Source organism: Suricata suricatta, chromosome 6 (assembly GCF_006229205.1).
Source record: "Suricata suricatta isolate VVHF042 chromosome 6, meerkat_22Aug2017_6uvM2_HiC, whole genome shotgun sequence".
Taxonomy (NCBI): domain Eukaryota; kingdom Metazoa; phylum Chordata; class Mammalia; order Carnivora; family Herpestidae; genus Suricata; species Suricata suricatta.
The window spans coordinates 113,017,289-113,040,712 of NC_043705.1; the positions used below are offsets into that span (position 1 = coordinate 113,017,289).

Sequence of the window (23,424 nt, forward strand, 5' to 3'; positions counted from 1 at the left end):
GGGCCGGCGCGAAGGAGCACGGCAACTCGGTGTGCTTCAAGGTGGACGGCGGCGGCGGCGGCGAGGAGTCGGCCGGGGGCTTCGAGGACTCCGAGGGCCCCCGGCGGCAGTACGGCTTCATGCAGAGGCAGTTCACCTCCATGCTGCAGCCCGGGGTCAACAAATTCTCCCTCCGCATGTTTGGGAGCCAGAAGGCGGTGGAAAAGGAGCAGGAAAGGGTTAAAACTGCAGGCTTCTGGATTATCCACCCTTACAGCGACTTCAGGTGAGGACTCCCTGCCGCCGCCCCACCCTCCCTGCCGGGCGCGCCCTCCAACACGCTTCCCCGCGCCGGGGAGGGGGCGCCCGGGGACTCGGAGGGAGGGGTTGCGGGGCGGGCGGGGGGTGGCGCTGCCGGCGGCTTCCGCTCGGACTGCTCGGGCTCGACTCTTCAACTAGTTTCCGCTGAGGAGGGGGTGCGATGAGGAGCTCCTGTTGCCCGGGAATCCCAGGGAGGTTTCGCTTCCTTAGCCTCGTGAACTTTGGGGACACATCGGGGAAGAAGTCCACGGTGACCCCCCCACCCCCACCCCTCCGGATGGGAGGATGCTAAGTTGTGCAAAAAAAACTTTGACTTCGGAGTTGGGAGTGTAAGGAAGCGGCCAGAAAGTCGTCTTTGGGGTGACACCCATCCTCGCGCTGCTCCCCCAGAAGTGGGTCCCTCCCAAAGGGGAAAAAGGCGCTCCTGGGCTCGAGGAGAGGATGGGGCAAGCGGAGACAGTGACTCACAAGTCCTAGCTCTTCCAGCCGCTCTCACCCCTGGGGAATGTTAATCTGCTTATAGGCACTGGGCATCCTCAGTGCATTTCTTCAGAATAGTGGCTGGCAGACTCAGGAAGGGCAATTTGCGCTTGGATAGTCCCTGACTTGAGATTTCAGCGGAGCAGGCGCTGCCAGGTTGGGCAGCAGCGTGGCAGGAAGCTTCGAGTTCCAGAAACAGAGACAGGGGGCGTTTCCAGAGCCCCCTTCCTGAAACCAAGAGACAGCCTTTCTTGACCTTGACTACAAGTCTGTTTGGGAAATCCCTTTCCCCTTTCCCAGCTGGGAAACAAGGGCAGGCGGAGAGCTGTCAGCCGTCAGGGAAACTGCTTTGGAGAATTAAAATTAAGACGTTTCCTGATCTTATTTGTCGCCCAAGTATTTGCTCGGTTATAAGCATGTTTAGAGATTATCAAATGAAGGTCGTGAAGTAGATCCTCTTATTTATTAGCGTGCGTACACGTTGCAGCTCCCGAATAAGGTTGGGCTTTCCGTTTAAATTCTAAAACTCAGGGTGACTGGCTTTCTTTATCTTTCTTTCTTTCTTTCAACTAAACTCTTTCGAAAAAGAAAAAGAATCAGTCAAAAGACTATATGTGCAAACTAAGCCGTTTTAATAGGCGTCTATTAAACAGCAAACAAAGGTAGCAATAAAAAAGCAGCATTACTTTGAGTTAACGTTTAAGGGAAATTGCCATCAACTCTATGCCTCAGTAGGAGCTGTCCACAGTTCTGAATGACGTTAGCTTTGGAAAACTCAAACTCCTGACACATAAAGCCTGGGAGTGACTGTCTTCACCTTCTTTGAAATTTACATATTGTCTCAGAAATCAGTTGCCTCTATTATTTATGCATAGAGTGAATGGATTTAGGAAATCTAGCATTTTAGAGTTCTTATTTACAAAAACATGTAACAAAGTCTAAATGGGGACTTATAGAATGTAATGATATCTATAGTCTATAGCAAATTAAGAGTTGGACTGAAAGAATGTTTACATTTAAAAGGATTTAAATAATCAACCATGGTTGCTGTTTATCCTGTTATCAGTAAGATAAGCAGACTTATAAATGACCTTGTTTTAAGGCACATTAGACTGTCATTTTCTTTAAAATTTTAAAGGTTGAAATCAAATGTAGAATACAATCTCTCCTTCAGTCCTCCATGGAGGTATGTTGCAACCTAGTATCTTTTTTTTCTTTCATGAGAAAAACTTCACATGGAAACAGCCTTCAGTCTTAATAACAAAAGTAAGCCTGGTATTTCCAACAATATATGTGGTTCACTGTTTACATGCAAAGAAAATGCTACACCTTATTTAATTTTACCTCAATTGAGTGATCCTTTTTGATAACTTATGACACTTTTATTTCTTGAACAATGTAAAAAGAGACTACACTTTTCAAAATGGTGGCATGTAGTATGTAATTAAACTTTTACCACCTACTGGATAAAAACATAGGACCACCTTTCAGGAATTGGAATAGTGTGCCAAAACCTTTTGAATGAATGAAATTCATGAAATTAAAGATTCTCCACATTTTCCAGGCGAATCATCTGAGACAAAATATCTCTTTAAAAACAACAAAAAAGTTACTAAATAAGAAATAAGTTGAGATCAGATGGTGGTTTACTTTTACTGTGTGTTTCAAATAAATGAGAAGTGATTAAAAAGTGAGGTAATACTCTAAACAAAATCCAACGTGGAGAAGTTTGCACTACTGGATTTTATCTTGCATGACTGGAAAAAGGAAATGGCAGACATAAATTAAACAATTACAAGGTTTAGGTTTTTAGCTGGAAGATTTTGAAAAAGATGTTAAAACTCATAATTACAATATATGCCAGTTTTCTAAAACAAAAGCTAAGGAAGTAATGATGTAAATACTTATTTGCCTATGTGAAGACATTTAAATCTTATTATTATTTCATTAATATTTTTATATGACCTCAATAAGATTTCTCAAAACCTATAACATGTCAGGATAATATAATGGAAAAAGAAGAAATAAGAAAGACAAAATTCTGGCAGTACTCTTTTCCTAATGGAAAAGAAATATGGGAGAACTCTCTTAACATAGTAGAAATGTTATGGTTCTGATCTGTTCGCCTTTTGTCTCTGCTGAAGAAGACACTTTAAGGCCAGGGCTTTGCTGTGATTCCTATAATGCCAAACTGATGTTCAGTAATAATTTAGCAACTGAGAAAGTGACACTTGAGAATCAATTTCCATGGAGGGTTGGGAGATACTGGAAATAAGGATTTTTTTTTTAACTTGATGCTTTCATAAGCTTTTTCATGGCCAAGGAAGTTTACTCATAGTGCTTTTAGGTCACCCCCATCCTGCTGAATATAGGGGAGCCTGCCACTCCTGGGCAGGCCAGGACTTTACCACTCTGCTGGTGATGTAGTATCCCTTTTCAGGATGACTTCTGAGGCAAGGCCTTTTCCACTTCCCAGGCTTTGCTCCCACTGAGACTCCCACAGAGCCAACTAGGTGCTTCTCTCACATGCCCAAGAGAGATACTGCTGTGTCTGGCACGTAGTTTTCTCCTATCTCCGGTGTAAGTAGGGCAGGGGCTCTGTATTTCCCTTCTTTCTCAGGAGAGGATGATGTTAGAAACCTTCAGGGACTAAAGAAGAGTCAAATACTACCAAAACTGTTAGAAATAACTGGGTGGCAGAAAGGGAGATGTGACGATGGAAGCAAAGATCACGGTGACGTCCCACGAGTCAAGGAATGCTTTCAGCGTCTGAAAGCTGGAAACGGCAAGGAGTGGATTCTCCCCTAGAGACTCCACAAGGAACATAGCCTTTGATTTTAGTCTTGTAAGACTTGTTTTTTTGTTTGTTTGTTTTCTTTTTGTTTTTGGTTGTTTATTTAAGAAAAAACTGGATGGGAGCTAGAGAGAGAGTTTAGTAAGAAAACAAACAAACAAACAAAACTATGTTTTTGTCCATACCATGTATATAATCACCCAAACTAGGAAAAATATAATTACTTAAAAAGTAAAAGTAGGGGTGCCTAGGTGTCTTGGTCAGTTAAGTGGCGGCCGCCTTTTGATCTTGGCTCAGGTCATGATCTCACTGTTTGTGACTTTGAACCCTGCATCAGGGTCTGCGCTGACAGTGTGGAGCCTGCTTGAAATTCTCTCTTCCCCCTCTCTCTGCCCCTCCCCAACTTGTTCATGCATCTTTTCTCTCTCTCTCTCTCTCTCTCTCTCCCTCTTGCTCTCAAAATAAATAAGTAAACTTAAAATAAGAAAAAAGAAAAAAGTAAAATTATACTGGCCTTTGTGTAGTAAGGACATGCTCTCAGTGTTACTGAGTTTCATGTGTACCAGACACACAAAAACAAATATCTAATTAGGTTAAATGTGATTTCTTTTTGAGATTACTAACAGTGATTATGTATTTATTAGCTAAAAATTTACCTTTAAAAAACTTTTAACATTTATTTATTTTTGAGAGATAGAGAGAGACAGTGTGATCAGTGGAGGGGCAGAGAGCGAGAGGGAGACACAGCTGAGCTGTCAGCACAGAGCCTAATGCGGGGCTTGAACCCACAAACCGTGAGATCATGACCTGAGCCAAAGTCAGATGCTTAACCGACTGAACCACCCAGGCACCTCTAAAAATTTACTTTTTATTTATTTAATAAAAAAAGTGGCACTGGCCTAGCCCTGTGCTTTCACAGCTAATCCATAGTTATGATATAATCATTCAAATGGATTGAAGGAATAGAAGACTTTTCTGGATGGTTTTTATTATCTGAGTAATTTACCTTGGAAGAATTTATCCCCAGATTCTTTGCCATTTCATGGATTCTGACATTATTTTCCTGGATCACACTTATATACAGGGTGCGTTTATAGATAATGTTCCCATTCCATATATATTGTCAGCCAACATCTCGCCTCTGGTAAAGGAGGAGATTTTATATCTTGGCTTGTTACTTCTTCCACTGCTTTTCACAATGTGAACAACTGTACGAGAAGCTTATTATGTCATAAGAACACAAGGACTCTAGAGACGGGAGTCACTTTCTGAAGCTGTTGCCATTTCTGGCCTTCCATCTCTGCCTCGTGTTGCAGCCACAGTGGTAGTGATGTCAGAGGTCACTGACATGTTCATTAGTGAAGGGAGGCTTCGCCCATATTACCCAGTAAGTCGGAGAGAGACCTTTGTTTCCAAGAGCTTCTTACGAAAAAAACAATTCAACCTTCTGGGGTTTAAGGACTAATTAGCCTACTGTTCTGTTATCTTTGTGTTAAATGCAATCTGTACGCTCCCAGCAATGCTTCTTTTATTTGTTTTCCATATCGACACAGCCACAATTAACCATAAGAATTTATTTATTTTCTCTGTTAGGTAAAACTTTTTATATCTTATATTTCAATTAAGTTTTTCCTGGTGACTCTACCAACTGTTAGGCCCAATTAAAGTGAAATGATTTGAAAGTATGAATTTATTCCATTACTTTTTCTTAGTATCCATTTAAGATGCAAAATTTTAAAATCTATTTGATGTTTCACTATTTAATTGAATTTGATAGATATCAGTGTGATATTATTATCATTAAAAATTTTTTTTTTGTTTATTTTTAAGAGAGGGAGAGAGAGATAGAGCATGAGTGGGAGAGGGGCAAAGAGAGAAGGAAACACAGAATCTGAAGCAGGCTCTAGGCTCTGAGCTGTCAGCACGGAGCCAGATGCAGGGCTCGAACTCACTGACTGGGAGATAATGACCTGAGCTAAGTTGGACACTTAACCAACTGAGCCTTCCAGGCGCCCCAATATTAGTGTGAGATTATACTATTAAAATGTTACAAGATGTTTTGCATTTTTTTTTCTGAGCAACTTTCCCTTTAAACCTACTTTTGGGACTTGATATAAATTGAGAATCTTTGGGCAGATGCGTTTTTACCAATTCACACTTAATTATGTCAACTTGTATTTATGAACTTGAATGTTGATGAGTAATGCAAGAATTTTAAATACATTGGAATAATATATGACTCATTATCAAAAGGTTATTTAACAAAATCTAAATAAACTATATCTACTTGATCAAAAACCACAAACTAAAACAACATCAACACCATAAAGCAATTTAAGTAGTATTTGCAATTCTGCATTATTCATTATTCAGTGAGCCTATAACCCAAAGTGACTAAGAGTCAAGCAAAATATATCTGATGTGATGCTCATGTGAACATTTTGCCATTTGAAGTGTAATTCTGTTCTTTAGCAGATAATTCACTTCATTATTTAGAGACAAGTAAGTAATGGGTTAATATAATTTCATATATAGTTTCTTGTAATTAAAATGCAAAATTATGGCAGACCATAGCACCACAATGAAGGATGCTCAATGTTTTCAGAGTCTGTGACAAATTTTTATCTTATAATGTTGTATAAAGAAGTAACAAACTACAAGTTAGGCAGAAAAGGTGGTGGTAATGAAGAAAAATTCTGCATACACTAGGAAAAAAGACTTTTTACGTAGACTGAATGCTTTTCTTCTGCAAATAATTTTCTTTGTGAAGGCATCTTGATATACAACTTGCCATTTTTTTTTTTCAAAAAAAATCAAGGGAATATGGTGATACTCCCTGGTACATCCTGGAGTTATCTGTGGTATTGCAAAATAAATCATCGTGATGCTATTAATTCTCTGTGTTGTGTGTGTGTGTGTGTGTGCGTGCACACGTTGTGCATGTGCATAGAAACTATTTAAGGGACATCTGTATACGATTATATGCACATAGGATATATATTGTGTTGATTATTTTTGAGTTGAACATTTATCTGATATATTTCACCCAAGTTTGAATGACAAAAAAGGATGTCATGACTTTTTTCACATTGATTAGTTAATTTCCTCATAATACTCTTTAGCCATTTCACATAGTAACTACTCGGTTAAAGCAAAGTAACAAAATTATACATGTTTGGGATGTATAATTGGACTATCTTATTTATAGACCTGTTTTTATTTTTAAGACATTAGCTACAATTCTAAAGAAGTCAGGCTAATTACACATCTACAGAATTAGCAACTGTTTACAGATTTTGTACTTTCAGGCTAAATAGTGCTACAGTGAACATCTTTGTATATTACTCTTCATTATATTTTGGACAGTCCAGGGAATGGAATTACTGGCTGTGAACATTTTAGAGATTCTATACATATTGACTTTACCAATTAATACTGCCACTGGTTGAGACACTTTTTAAATAATGTTTATTGATTTTGAGAGAGGGGAGGGAAGAGCAGAAAGATAGATAGAGAAAGAGAGAATCTCAAGCAGACTCTGTGCTGTCAGTGCAGAGCCCAATGCAGGGTTCAATCCCAGGAACCGTGAGATCATGACCTTAGTGGAGATCAAGAGTTGGATGCTCCTCTGACAGAGCCACCCAGGCGCCCAGAGACACTTTTCAAAATTATGAGTGACATAGGTTTATCAGTGTTGTTGATATTTCTGCTTAGATGTGCACAAGTAGTTTTAGGAGAGAAAGTCAGAACTATATTCATCATAGAGTAGCAAGAGCGATCTTAAAAAGCAAATATTACTTAATATCTAATAATATCATGTGGCCTAAAACCCTTTAGAGGCTTCCCATTAGTCTTACAATACATTTGAGCTACAAGATGAGCTACAAGATCATGAATAATTTCAGTTTATCTATGCAACCTCTTCACCCACAACTTACTCCCCCACTGTATTCTGGCCTCCTGCGTAAAATTTCAACCCCTACAGTAAGCTGAGTTCTCTCCCGCCCAGAGATTTTGATGTGAAATTTAACCCCACTGCCTAAAATTCTCTTTTTACTTTCTGTCACTGTGCATCACACCTAGTTTCTCCTTGTTGTTTGGATTTCTGTTTAATTGTTCTGATCACCCTCTGCTTCCAAACCCCCCCCCATTTAGTTTTCTATCTGGGTCTCTTCTTTCATCGGAACTTACAGTTATATTATATTTATGTCCCTGCACTAGAGTCAAAGTTCCATGACCTCATCTATACTACTCAATTTTATATTTCTTTTCTTTTTTTAAAAAATATTTAAAATGTTTTTATTTATTTTTGAGAGACAGAGAGAGACAGCATGAGCAGGGGAGGGTCAGAGAGAGAGGGAAAATCCAAAGACAGGCTCCAGGCTCTGAGCTAGCTGTCAGCACAGAGCTGGACGTGGGGCTCGAACCCACAAACCCTGAGATCATGACCTGAGCTGAAGTCGAATGTCCAACCCACTGAACCACCCAGGCACTCCTCAGTTTTATTTTTTATGTTATAAAAGTACACATAAAAGATTGTTTTCATGCTTAAATTTTCACAGATGCTTTATTTTTAACACCTTTTTTTGAGCTATAATTCAGTTACAGTATAAATTCACTCATGTAAAGTGTGTGATTGAATTTTTTTCTAGTATATTCACAGAGTTGTCCAGCCATTACCCAGATCAATTTGAGAAATTTTATCACTCCATGTAGGAACCCATACACATTAGGATGCATTTCTATCTTCTCCATTTCCTCTCCCCATTGCTGTAAGGAGCCATCAGTCTACTTTCTGCCTCCAGAGATTGTTTATGGAATATATAATGTGTGGTCTTCTGTTACTGGCTTCTTTCACTTAGCATATTTTCAAGTCTCATCCACGTTGTAGCATGTTTTAGAACTTCTTTTTTACGGAATGCTGTTCTGTTGTATGGTTACAGCAGATTTGTTTATCCATTCATCAGGTGATGCAGATCTGCATTGTTTCTGCCTTTCGGCCATTATGACTACTGCTGATATGAATGTTCTTGTACAGTTTCTTGTGCAGAGATATATTTTCACTTATCTTAGAGTTGAAATCACTGGGTCAACATACAGCCTTTTAACAAATAGTGAATACATGTACAAAGAATTAGTCTGCAACCAGGATGTGCAGACATTTAATCTTACAGCTAGTAAATCCAGTTAAAGAAAGCTCTTCCTTTCCCTATAGCAACACCTAGCACCCACTCCCCGCTGCTACCTGCAAGGACATGTCACAACCATTACATTTCCCTAGCCAGTGTACAGATGACTAAATGAAACTGCAGGAACATTAAGCAGCATGAACATGGTGACATAGATAGTAAGAACTGGGCCAGGAATTCAGCTCTTCTGAATCTTAATTCTGTCACTCCAACTCTTTTCACTGAAAGGAAGCAACTAGGATAAGTCATTCTCCTAACCTGCAAGGAAACATTATAGACTAAACCTAATCATTTATTCTTCCCACCTCATGAAACCATTCCAAAACAATATGAGAAAACACACAGATACGATGATAAGTAAAGAAAGAGGAGAAAATAGAGAGCCAGAGATCTCAAAAACATTTTGGAAAATACAAAGCTAATGGAAAAATATTTAATTTTCACAATTCTTCATCAGTGAGCCACTTAGGTGCTTAAGATGTGAGGTACCAGTTAAGAAGCAGTTTCCAGGAAAGCCAGGCCGAAATGAGGAGGATTAAATAGGGGTCTTCATAGTGAATGTAGAACTTTCAGGCTTAACATTAGAATGCTTGGAGCCAGGTCAGTTCTTCCCCAGCAGAACATTGGAGAAAAAACACATCTAATGGGAGACATTTGAAGACCTTCCACTACAAATTCTTATTCATTACCTAAGGATTTTTCAAAAAGCCTTACATACGTACATAGAAACTGTAATTATACATTGATATTTTATCATTTCATATGATCTTTAAGCAAAACATGAGTCCATCATAAAAGAGAAAGACTAAATCAAACAACAAATGAAAGTTCAGAGAACAGAGAGGAATTTGGGGTTAAGGGAAAATTACAACATTATTAAAAAAAGTCTATAAGTTATATCTTCAGGAAGATATTTTATACATACAATAAGAAAAACATGCTATGAAAAGAATACCCAGAAAATTAAAAGAAAATGCTCACATGTAAGAAGTTGGCACATAAAGTTTCAGAAACCTCTCAGAATTAAGGCAAAAAGAAATAAAAAAGAACATGTAGTAAAGGATAATTCATAAGGTCAAAATCTTTAAAAAACAGTTTCAAAATGAGAACAGGTGTGAAAATGGACATGTGGAATTAACAGACATTTTAAACAAAAATTTCCAGATAGGAGGAAATGAGATTTCCGAGAGTGCTCAGCATCAGGAAAGGAAGAGACCCCACAAAGGGTCTTAACAGAAGCTTCAGAACACCACTAAGTCAGAAAAAAAGGCAAAAATTTTTCAAAGAGAAATGTACATATCAAGAAGTTGGAAAACACTGTAAACTAAATGATAATATAACAGTCTCCAAAATTCTTGACTTTTGTTATAAAATAAGGAAACTAATGTATGTATCTTATCAGGTTGTTAGAATGATACATATTTTATGTTGATATAAATATTTTTATAGTGTCTAGATACATAGTACTTAGAAATTACACTCTGCACTTAATGCTATGTAATTGTTAGCTATTATTGTGAAAGTCAAATTGAAACAGAATTAAGGAATGTAAACTATTTGAGAAAAGAAAATACTCTCTTCATACATACTTGACAGTCTTGAGAATTCTTTAAACCAAATGTGTCTGTGAAGACATATAAGGATTAGGCTGTTCTGATTTCTTTTTATCTTGGAGGTCTGGGCAGCAGAAATCCTGACGTACAATGGCAGGTTTTGTATGTGCTGTATGAAACAGCTTCACTCCTGAGGCAATTAGCACTGGAAAACTTCTAATGCATCCTCTATCTGTAAAACTTTCCAGATACACCTTTAGGATCTTCTAAGGTGGTATAGAATGCTATAGTATTGAATATTAGAATAGCTTTTAGGGAAAATTCTAATGGCATTGAGTTGCATGCGCTCCTTCCTGTTAATCTTTATTTTCATTAAACCATTTGGTATCTTATTTCAAATCAGTTAAATGTTATATAGGAGCCAAATAAGGTGATTCATAACTTGCTAAATTCTTTCATTTTTTTTATTGTCAAATTTAATAGTCTACGAAAATGGTTATTTGGAAATATAATTTAAGAAAGATTGCAAATTTAAAAGAATGATTTTTAATGTTTTTTTACATCATTACTTGGCAGATGTCACTTATTAGCCTTGCATAATGTGTTAACCTTGTTTTTTATTTTAAGATAATATACCTTATTTAAAAATATACCATCTTAGTTGAGAGATGTGAGTAGAAGCTGAGAAAATGTATATTGAATGTTATATTAGTAGTACTTACAAGGAAAATCAGTACTCCTTACTTTTTCTATAGAGGAGTTATTAATTATTTAAATAATTATTTTTAGAGAGGTTCTTTGTTCTGAGCAATAAATTTGGTATTTGTTTTGAGTAATCATGTAAGTGAATTAGGTTGAAGATTAGAGACAGATATATTGTCTGGGATTCAGATGTAATTTTTTGGTTTATAAAATAGCAGAGGTACATGCTGAAATCATCTAGTTATGGTTGTATATGTAATGAACAATATAAATAATATAGGAATTCTGTAGTTATAATTATTGATTAAGCTGATCATTCATGCTTGTCCATTTAGTGACTCTTAGGCTGTCAGGGTCACTAAATGAATAAGAATAAGAATCAAAAGAAAGCTGTGAATCTCCTTCCTAGAAAAGTGCATATATGTATAAAATTTTATCTCTGATTTCAGGAGGTTTGTGGTTCCCTGCAAGCACATTTATTTCTAGACTCCAGCTTAAGACTTCCTGAACTATCTGATATTTTTACACAGAAATATGATCCTAAAAACAATGGGTGGAAGATAGCTTGAGACAGAGTTCTATTTGGACAAGCCATTGAAGAATTAAAACTGTGGTTAGAAAGATTTGTCTCAAGATGGAGAGAATTTCCTGTCAACCAAGTAGTTTAGTTCTGAGGCTGGATTCCTGGTCAGCAGGGATCAAATAGATATTTGTTCTTGATGAGTCAGTCCATGCAGTAAGGCACAAAGTTATAGCTAGAAACATTTGGGATGAGAGGACACTGAGTGATGTTTTGCAGATGATGTTTACCTGCTTTAAAAAACTGATTGAGGGGCGCATGGGTGGCTCCATCAGTTAAACGTCTGACTCTTGATTTCAGTTTGGGTCATGATCTCAAGGTTGGTGGATTTGAGTCCTGTGTTGGGCTCTGTATTTATAGCACAGAACCTGCTTGGGATTCTCTTTCTCCCTGTCTCTCTGCCCCTCCCCTCACTCACTCTCTGTCTCAAAATAAATAAATAAACTAAAAAAAAAAAAAAGCTGATCAAATCAACTGAGAGATGATCAAGTTAACTATGAAGTTCATAGGATGACTGATTTTAAGATAAATATATTAAAATATATTAGTAACTTTTCTACATATTAACAACCATGATTGAGGACATATAATAGAAAAGAATCACCAGCTATAAAAGCCAAAAAATATAAACTGCCCAAATTTGAAATTTGAAAAAAATTGAAAAAAATTCATATCTATATGTTAAAGTATAAATGATATGGTAAATACTCTGAATCAACTTAAAGAGTTGAGTAAAACCAATTCTCATCAGTCTGCAGTAAAATTAAATCCAAATAAATTTAAATGTATAAAAGATAAAAAACAAGTGGAAACAGAGTTCCTAGAAAAATATTAGCAAATTATTTAATCCTGTTGTCATGGGGCAGTGCTTTCCAATGCAGAAGTCCGGGGACTCTGTAAAAGCTGCAGCATTTCTGAAGGTCTATTTGACCCTTATAAAAAGTTCTTGAAAATTTATAGGCTGGTAAATTATCTTTCAGAAAAATTATGATATATTTGCAAATAGGATGATCCGTGCAATACTTTTCATGATAGGAGAAAGATGTAAACAGATCTAACCTGGGTCACCTGGATGGCTCAGTCAGTTAAGTGCCCAGCTTCAGCTCAGGTCACGATCTCAAGTTCACAAGTTCAAGCCCCTCACTGGGCTCTTTGTGGAGCCTGCTTCAGATTCTCTGTCTCCCTCTCTCTCTGCCCTTCCCTTGTTTTTTCTCTTTCTCCCTCTCTCTCAAAAATAATAAACATTAAAACAATTTAAACAGATATAACATCAGTCAAATTTCAACCCTGTCTGAAACCCCTGCTTATCAGTTATTCCCCATATCTCTGCCCTGACTTTTCTTCACAGAAGTTATTACAATTTATTATACTAAATGTTGTGTTTATCTAATTGGATTATTATCTTTCCTAATCTATAATTAAGCCTCACTTAAGGGCTTAAATATAATGCCTATATAAAGTACTATATTTCTAAGGCTAGATCCATGTGTGGCAAAAGTCGGCATTCAGTGAATATGAGTGAATGAAGAAATTTTAGCAACATTATGCCAAATCTTGGTTTATATATAAAACTTTCAACAACCAGATGGTCTTTTCCCTATATTTCCTACAAAAAAAGGAATATTTTAATGCAGTGCAGATAGCGTAACCTAATACACAGAAACATATATTGAGAAATAAAGATTGAAGCTATTTAAAATAATATGTTTCCACACTTACATGAATTCTGTTTATTGTAGTGTTTGTTTCTATGTAGTTTAAAAAATTGGGGATATATTTTGTGGACATCTTGGGATGACTCTTATTTTACAGCCCCATAAATGCTCTTTAAATGTTATTGCCTTTGGAATCAATGCTATTTTCATCAAAATAGAGCTGAAAATATATCTCTTTGGGCAATGACATTAAGAAAGAATGACACTACTTTTTTTACGTATCATGTTTTTATATTTTTCTTTTACCAAATTGTGTTGCCTTGGTATAAGAGTATACATGTCAAGTTTTATTGTGCAAGGGTTGGAAATTGGAACTGTCTCTATAGGTTTAGTTAATAAAACATTCAGTTTTGAAAGAGGATTAATTTTGAACTTTGACTCTGTGGTAAGTAGGTTCTTTTACTGTGTTCATCAATCCTAGAAAAATTCCAACCCCAACACATCTGAATCAGCACTATTAAATTGATCCTTGTGTAATGTTAATGGAAAGGATACCGTAGATCTTGATACAAGAAAATTGAAGTTGCCATAACTTTTGAAAGGAAAGGGAACTTGAGTCTTAGAAGATAGTGGTAGCTTAGTGTTTGTGCATAAAAAAATAGAGCAGATAGATAGCAAAAACAAAACACATGCATAACATTTATAGCAAAAGTATCCCCATGAGCCTAAAAAATAAATAGATTGGAAAAGACTTGTACCAGTTGCAAGATCTATGTCTTTTGAACTTCCATGTAGATTGAAAAGAAGTAATGAGAATCAAGGTCATCTGCTAAACCAGAGAATGGGCAGACCTCCCCCATACCCAATAGGAGAAACAGTCAAAACTGGGATGGGATTCACACACTCCAATAGCAAGAGGTCTGCAGTAATTTCAAGAGAAAGATGGCGGATCCTAGGTCTGGGGCTGGAAGTACATATTAAGGGCCTGGAACAACTTGACAGACAAGACAGTAAGGAAATTATCAAAGACAACCAGGGTAATATAAAAAAGAATCAGGAGTCAACTTGAAAAAGCCAAGATGAGCTTCAAAAAGATGAGAATTTTAACAGATTCAAACTCAGAAGATGTCTGAGTTCATAATGATACCAAAAATGCTTAACCTCTGAAACTCAATTCCTTACCTTGAAACTTTAGTAAATAAAAAGGAAGAAATCAAGCATTCACCCTGATTTTCCTGTATTATCTGAACCAATATGTAACCAAATAGCAGAGGAGGAAACGAGTATCTTTATAAAATTGTTAAAGTTAATAAATGAAAAGGTAAAGATATTATTAGAAGATTGCCATTTTACCATCCTCATTCAATTCATACATCTGGATGTTGAGCATCAGTGGCCAGTAATAACAAAAAAGAGCAAAACCAGATATTGCATTTTCTTGATAAAGGAACACACACAACCGATAGTTTTGCCAGTGGAATGGAATCTGATGTCAGGAAACCTAAGGGCGGAGGAATGTGCTGAACTTGTACCTTGAGCATGTAATTAGCAAAATCTAGTATTGGGGAATTGATGGGCCTGTCACCCCGTTTCTTCAGCAAATAGGTGGTAAAGAAAAGAATGGGATGGAAGGGAAGGTGGAGGTTTGAGGTAGACCGAACTCTGCAATTTAGGGATGCATAGTTGTGATGAAAGTATGTAAAGAAATTCAAGGAAGCAATTACTATGAAAGCCAGCAGAACTGTTATTTCAGAGAGCGAGGGGGAGGGCGCTGTGAATGGGGTCATACGTATGGAAGGGCTTCCTGGGGGAGTGGTGGTAAAATGTTCTTTCTTGTCCTGGGCGGTGATTTCAAGGATGTTTGATTTATAATAAGTCACTATTTTCTGTATCTGTCTATTTTACAATGAAAAGAAAAAATGAGAAGAGGTACTAATTTCCAAAAAGAAAGATCAGGCTGTAATGAAAAAAATGTAATATTTCTATTTATGTTTCTGTTTTACTCACAGATCTGATTTGTATTTGCTGTAAAACCCTAATAATGCTAAGGCAAAGCAAGATAATGCAACTTTATGGGGGGAAAATGACCCAGACAGGAGCTCAGAAAACTCTGAGCTCAGAAAAATCCTTAACTCTTTTAACTTGATTTGAGGAGATATTTAATCTCTTTGAAGCTAGTCTGTAAAATCTGAGAAAATATCTATCGCCTTAAGGATGTTGTGGAAATAAAATATGTGAAAGATGCTTGACACGCAGCCAATATTTACAAATACTACATTCCCTTTTCAGTTTGTTATCCTCTTACGTGATTAATATATGTGTACAAATAAATAATAGTGATTTATATAAAAGACATAGGATTATACTCATGAATTCACTCATTCAGTAAATATTTACTAAATGCTGGGTAAGTTTTCAGTGAGTATTAGGTGCTTTAGATATGAAACAAAAAAAATGAAAGAGTAGCAGTCTTTCAGAGGCTTTTTGTCTAATAAAGAAGACAAGCACATAAGGACTGACTTTAATGTTTATTTTTTAGAGAGAGAGAGAGAGAGAGACAGAGACAGAGACAGAGAGACAGACAGCATGAGCAGGGAAGGGCAGAGAGAGAAGGAGACACAGAATCTGAAGCAGGCTCCAGGATCCAGGTTGTCAGCACAGAGCCTGACGTGGGGCTCAAACCCACAAACCATGAGATCATGACCACATAAGGACTGACTTTAATGGAAGGAAAGAATGCCAGTAGGGAAATTGAACAAAATGATCTGTCACTAGAGAAAAATCATGATGCATTGATTCTATAATATTTAATTATCAGCTAAATTTTGTAATTATTTTTACTATTTGTTTCTAAGAGTTTTATTGCAAACCATCACAAATAGTCAATACTTTTGCATGTAACTTTTTTGGTAAAATACACTCATTGCTGGGGTAAGATTATCTTAGGTTTTTAACTTTTAAATCTCTATAAGTCTGTTGTTACACTGTTATGATTCTAGAAAGTATGAAGTATTTTCAGGCTTGTTATAGAAGTCAATCAAGCTAAGAATAAGAATTATTTCAAAATTGTGTGCTTCAAAGAGAAAAAGTCCATTGAAACCTAGCAAAGGGATTTACCTATTGACTAAAATGTGGACTGCCTCTATATCCCTTTTCTATGTAAAATAAATCTAATGTATATTCCTTCTGTATCAACACATCATGTTGGAAAGAGAGAGAAAAGCTCTTAACCTACTTTCCTATCTTTAATTTTTAACTTTATCATGCTTGTTAATTGCCTGGGTGTCCTTTAACCATCTATTTCCATGATTCTTTCCCAGAGGCTTGGTTTAATTTTAAAAGTGCAGTGTATTCAGCCCTAATTATGTGAGAGCTCACTGCAGGCAAACAGCAAGAGATAGCAATGGCCAAAATGTATTTTTAAATCCGTGCGACAGATACCACAAGCACATTGCTGTAAACATCTAATGACTAGGAAATATAACTATGTAAAGTGATGTTTAGAGGCTAATGGTATTTGAAAATAAAATTCATTCTTAGAAACATAACTTCACTGATTTTTTAAAAAAATATATATTTTTGTAGTTTTATATTTTTTATTTCTCTTATCAAGTATTTAACCAAGGTGATCACTCCCACAGCCTCAAATTCTTTTCATCACCAATAAATAGACATGAGGTGGTCCTACTTTATCTGAGTTTGAATGAAGTTCACAAAATATGCAGTCTCTATGCCTGGAAATAGTGTCCATTGTTTCTTTGAAAAGCATGCTATTTTGTTGACTTAAATATCCACAATAAATCAAGATTTTAAACATTTTTCTATCACAGTTACTTTTATATGAATTTAGTGGGGGAAAGAATTACCATTAAAATGTTTTAACTGGTCATGCAAAGGACAAGCAACAGCCAGTGGTTTATTCTACAGAGAGTCAAAATGCAGCATTATCTACTAAATTCTAAGTGCCAGACACTGTTTTAAGTGTCTTTATTATCTTCCTGAATCCTTTGAGCAGCCCTCCAACATTTATAAATTGTGTCATACTACAGTCTAGAAAACCAGATTATGGAGGGGGTAGGTGGTCAGACAGCTTCTAAGTAGAGAAACTTGGATTTGAACCCAGGGATCTGGCTCAGAGCCCAGGATCTCAGCCACTTGTCCCGGAGGAATTTAGTCATTTCCTGACCTAGTTGACTCAGTCTTTTTCTCTGACTTTTTAAAAAATGTAGTGTTAGAATTTATGTATCCTTTTCCTGGCTATAGGAAGCTTAGTTATTTAGGTGATAGTCTTGAATGGGAAATAGCACCCCATTAGCAAAATATTGGCTGCATTTTTCTGAAAGCTCACTTCTAGTTCACCATGTGGGATTGCATTCTATGTGTAAAAACCTAATTATTTCAAATACTTGCTTCTTTTGATAAAAAGTCAAATATTTGACATTAAAGAGTTAAGGGCAAATCTTGAGAACTGAAACATCCTTATCTAAGCAGGCAACTAAAACAAAGAAAACTATGAAGACTTTTTTTTTGGGGGGGGTCTACTTAAGTTTAGTACTCCAGAAAACATAAGAACTCATGAAAACTATTCTATTTCCTAAAAATATTTTTAATTTCCTTTCATTATGTTCTTTTTGCATTCTTTTAAATGATAGTGCTGATGTACCAAATGAACAGACTATTCAAATGAAAATAGCAATGAAGAGCCAAACTCATAATGAAGGCATCAGGAGGTGTATGGGAAAAGAAAGAAGCTGTAAAATTTAGCTACAGATATTATTGATGAAAGATATAGCTATCACACAAAAAAGGTCAATGTTTGCCATTTGGTTGCATCTGCAACCATGTAAGTATTTTATATTGGATAGCTTGTAAAGTGGAGTTCATTCGAATCGTAATGGATTACAATTGCTTGAGAAATTTTAAGAGAGTTATTATTAGACTTTGAATTTACTGAAAAAAACTCAGGAAGCTAAGAAAGGCAGGAAACAATGTGTAAAGTTTTATGTGGCAGATGGCTAAGAAATTTCCCTAAAACTACAGTCCTGTTGTACCTCTGAGATCATTCTCCCTGGTTTCTTGAGGTCTGCTACCAAGATATTCTACTTAATGGAATCACTGTACCCAAAAATGATTATTTAATAAACTCTCTTTCCTTATTGGGACTGTGAAACTATAGAAATAATCTGAAGAAACCAAATCCCAAACAGAATGAAACAAAACCAAAAACAGAGATACTGAAGAATTAAGGAAAATCATGCTGCAACTTATTTGTTTAAAAATAAAGTTAATTTAAAATTCTTGAAAAAAGGCAGCAAGTGATGTTCCAGTTTCAAAATCAGAATTTCCTATAATAATGGATAATTCAAAAGTGTATTTCATCATTTACCTTCTCTAACCTAGGTAAGTTTAAATTCTTTTTCTACAAGAAGTATGCTCAAAACACTTTAAATAACACAAAATGAAACAAACCTTTGGCTCAGTTATTTTTGATACTTTCATAATTCACTTTTTACCTTTACAGACTATCAAAGAGAGGAAGTTGCATTCATTCTCACCCCCTAACTTATCATTACTCCTAAACCCTGCATTACCTAGCTTTCCATTTGAGCAGAACCTGGGGGAGAGGAACCTCTAAAACAGAAAACAAACAACCAAACAATAAATCTTATAAATGTCCTTTAATCTCCTTGTTTCTAAATCAGTAAACACTCTTCAGATTTTAATTTGAACCGTTAATGGCATTTGACACTCCTTTTTTACTTTTCTGACCCTTCACTACTCTGATCATTGCTTAAGTGTTATTTGTTCTCAAAATTTGGCTTCAAGGCCTTATCTCTCCTCACTGTACATTTTCTCCTTAGGAGATGTCATCCATTACTATGTCTTGAAGTATTGCTGCCTCTTCTAGCCCCAGTCATATTTCTTAGCATCAGCATACATATCCAACTACCCCTGTGGTATATTATGTCACTTTTGACCTGATGGCCAAATGTCCTCTTCAGCTTATATTTCCTCAAGGATTGAGTGATCAGTGGTGGTGCTTAGCCTTAAATCTCATTTTTCTTTTAGGCGTCTACTTGTTCTTCCCTGGCATTCAACCTGTGATGCATAGATGTGTGCAACGGCATGTACACACACACGCCACTCCACACCACACTCACCATGACTTACTTATTCTGCCTCCTAAATGTTTCCTCAGTCTGTCACCTCTTCACCATCACTACCACAGCTCAGATCCATTTCCTCTCTTATTTGTCTTTTGTGATCCATGGATTGGCTTCTAGCATGGTTCCACTTCTGTCTTCCAAACCAACACCTAATTATTCCTACTACATTTTGCTTTTCTTTTTAAAGGTCCATTCCATTGTTTTTCCTGTGTCTCTACTTCAGCATGTTTTTTCAAGAATTTGGTATGTCGAAGAATGAACCAAAATTAAAAGCTAAATAGACAACTGTAGTTATCTATACTTTGGAGTTAGGCAGAGAAACAGTGCTGGGTTATGGAGTTAAACCAGAGATAGCAAACCAGAGACACACAGTTTGTAATGGAATTCAAGAGGCAGGACTCGAAATTCTCTGAATTTTCACAGCTATGCAATTCACTTCAGTACTGATTTACTAATCACTTAGTATCTGCCAGCCACTAAGCTAGACCAGGATAGAACACTTAAAAAAGGCAGACATCACTTCTCCTTCTTGTGAGTTTATAATCTTGGGTGAAAGACATGCATTAAATGACTAATGAGAGATGATCACTGTTAACAAAGGAAGACCACAGGGCTAAGGGCTTAATCTAATCCAGGGGTGAGGAGAAACCTCCATGAAAATGTGGCAGTTGAATTTAGAATTCAGAGACAAATAGGAATTAGGGGGGTAAGCCAGTAGTTTTAGGTGTGGGTGAGGATAGAGTGAAAAACCTGACTCATGACACCTGCAAAGGAGCAACTGCTGATAACGTTTTGAATGATTTCCCTACCACTATTAGTTGGATAAATAAGATAGATAGGCTGATGATAGATAGATGATGGATTATAGTTAAAAATAGTTAAAATTAATAATTAAAATTAAAAAATAGTTAAAGATATGTCTCAAGGATCACACTGCATATTTATTTTTTCTGTAATGCATCTTCACAACCTTTGCCCATTTTTCCTCTGGCATGATTATATTTGAATACATCTCTATTCAAGACTTAGATTTCCCACAAATCTTTTGACACATAAATGATCATTCCTTTGCATTCTCTTGGAATTTATTTATAATTTATATTCCATTATCTTGAGCCTGCCTACATTTCCTGGTTATTTTAGCCATTCTATTCTTTCCTCTGTTTTCTCAAATTTTCCCCAGAGCATTATGTCTTTTATGTCTTTTAGTTTTCTCATCTCCCTTACTATTTACCTAAGTAGCCTGAATGTTGTGGCCCAAACACATCTTACTTTATGCATGTTAAAAATTTTATTCTGATTTCCCTGTAGAGAAATATGCAGATCAAAATACGGACAATTATGGTTTATTTTATTTTATTTTATTTAGGACTTCTAATGTATGTGATACAATGTATCAGACTGATAAATAAAACTACTGGGCTCCTGCATAGCTCAGTCAGTTAAGTGTCCCACTCTTGATTTCATCTCAGGTCATGTTCTAATGGTTTGTGAGATCCAGCTGGAGTGGGCTCTGAGCTGACAGAGCTGAGCCTGCTTGGGATTTTCTCTCCCTCTCCCTCCGCCCCTCCTCTGCTCATGCATGTGTGCGTGCGCTTGTGCTCTCTCTCTCTCTTTCAAAATAAATAAATAAATAAATAAATAAGCATTTAAAGAAACTACAAGTATATAAGCATATATAGATTTGCCTGTATATGTGTGTGTGTTTTTTTAAAAAAAGCTTTTTATGTTTTTTATTTAATTCTGAGAGACAGAGAGAGACAGTGCAAGCAGGGGAGGGTCAGAGAGAGAGGGAGACACAGAATCTGATGCAGGCTCCAGGCTCTGAGCTGTCAGCATAGAGCCTGATGCGAGGCTTAAATCCATGGACTGTGAGATCTTGACCTGAGCCAAAGCCAATGCTTAACTGACTGAGCTACCCAGGCACCCTTGTGTGTGTGTGTGTGTGTGTGTGTGTGTGTGTGTGTGTGTGTGTCTAGAGCAATTTATCTCCTATTAATCTTTATGTAATGATAAAATGCATATTAAAAATCTGACTGGGGGCACCTGGCTGGCTCAGTCAGTTAAACAACCAACGTCAGCTCAGGTCATGATCTCACAGTTCATGAATTTGAGCCCTACATTGGGCTCTCTGCTGTCAGCATGGAACCTGCTTTGGATCCTCTGTACCCACCCCACTCTCTGCCCCTCTGCTGTTTGTGCATGCACGTTCTCTCTCTCTCAAAAACAAATAAACATTTTAAAAAATCTGGTTATTTTCCTAAAGATCTCATAAATAATATCACATACTTATGATGATAAAGGAGATCATACTGGAAAAGCTAAGAGATAAGGATCTAGACATTTGAAATAATGTATCCTTTAAGAAAGAATTCTGGAAATCAATCTCATGTGTATAAAATCCAGCCATGTCAGAATACTCACATATGCACACACATACTTTGTAAATTATGTAAAGTAGGGAAGCATCCACACAACTGCAGGGAAAAGCTCCCTGTTTGTCGTGATCTAATTAGAGAGAAACTGGGCTACACGTAGGCAAAGTTGTGAAGTATGAATAATCCGTGGTCTGCTTACCAGCCTTTTCCTACATCATTTTTCTGTTTTTGCTCCTGAGCCTCTTTCCCATTAAAACAGGAAAAGTATCTGGCACCAACTATTATTAATGATATTTAGACCTAAGTGTATGCATGCTGAAGTGACTTCATCCTATTTTTTTTCACTTATGTTTTTATATCTAATGAGAGAAAAGAAATTTGACCATGGAAGAAGTGAGCAAATTACTTAATGCAGGTGGGTGATGGGAGCTGTACAGAGATGACCCTTAAATCATATTTTAGGCTTATTTGGCTCTTCCTGAAGGTAAAGCTGATTTAATACTTTGGGATGATCCAGGGAAAGGTCAAAGGGTACAGTCAAGTATAAAAAATGGGGCTGAGGATGAAGAACATAAATTTGTGGTGCCATCCTTGGCATGGTTGTGTGATTTTTCTCTTAGCAGTTCAGCATCTCTGTGTATACAGAGAGCATTCAGATTGTAGCCTGTATCCACATTGGGCTGGAGGGTGTGTCGGAATGAAGGATCACCAGTGACTCAGTAGCCCAGAGAATGAGTACTCTAGGTGATCTGCCAGGAGACCCAGTGTGTGGGGGAAAGGAACAGCCATGAACGGTTGGAAGGAATAGGTAATAGACATAATGTGGCTAATAAAATGAGCGAAAGGACTTGACTGGCTTAAGATTATCTTAAATTGATTTCATGCTGCATCTAAATCTGGAGCAAAGCTAGTATCAGACTCAGTATTAGACGGGTGCTATAAATGATTGGAAATATGTGGCAGTGTGTTTCTCCCAAGAAAGAGTACATTTCTGTACTGAGAATAAGAGTTCCAGAATGACTATCAACTCATATTTTCCAGGAAATTCTGTTGCCACTTATTTACGTTTTTCAAGTAGCGATAATTGCTTGGGAATTCTGAAGTTTGGTGCCATCTGCATTCAATATATAGTTAGGTGGTTTTATAGCCATGCAGCTCTTATTGAAAATGCATTCTTTCTGTATTTTCTTCTTTTAAATCCCACAATTATTTTAATTGTATTCAAAGTATATTAACAAAATATTCAGTTTTCATGATATTGAAAAATCTTGTCAGTTTGTAACATCATTTCCTGATTTGTGTGTAACAACTAAAAATATACTTAATGTTAAATTGATTTCAGGAGATGGAAGAGGACACCAAAGTTAAGTTATAACTAATAAAAATGCATTACTATTAGTTATGTTTTTAGTGACAAAATATATTTTTTCTATTTTATTATTACAAAACTTTGTTAGAGTTCACAATGTAAGGTTAACATAAAATTATGAACAAACATGATAAATTATGTAGATAAAAGATATTCACTGAAGAAGTATGTTTTCTTGAAAATGTGTGTTTTCTTCTTTTTATTCATTATCCTCTTATCAAACAGTTTAATAATTGCCTCCACAGTTTTGTGGCACT

General features: G+C 36.4%; 1 protein-coding gene across 1 annotated transcript in view; it reads left to right on the forward strand.

The window, feature by feature from the left end:
- The window catches only part of HCN1 (hyperpolarization activated cyclic nucleotide gated potassium channel 1), a 400,352-nt gene that overhangs the window by 8,129 nt on the left and 368,799 nt on the right, over positions 1–23,424 (forward strand). Inside the window, exon 3 of the mRNA XM_029941265.1 lies at positions 3–265. Within this exon, the coding sequence (XP_029797125.1) occupies positions 3–265 (263 nt within the window). The remainder of the gene's footprint in view (positions 1–2; positions 266–23,424) is intronic.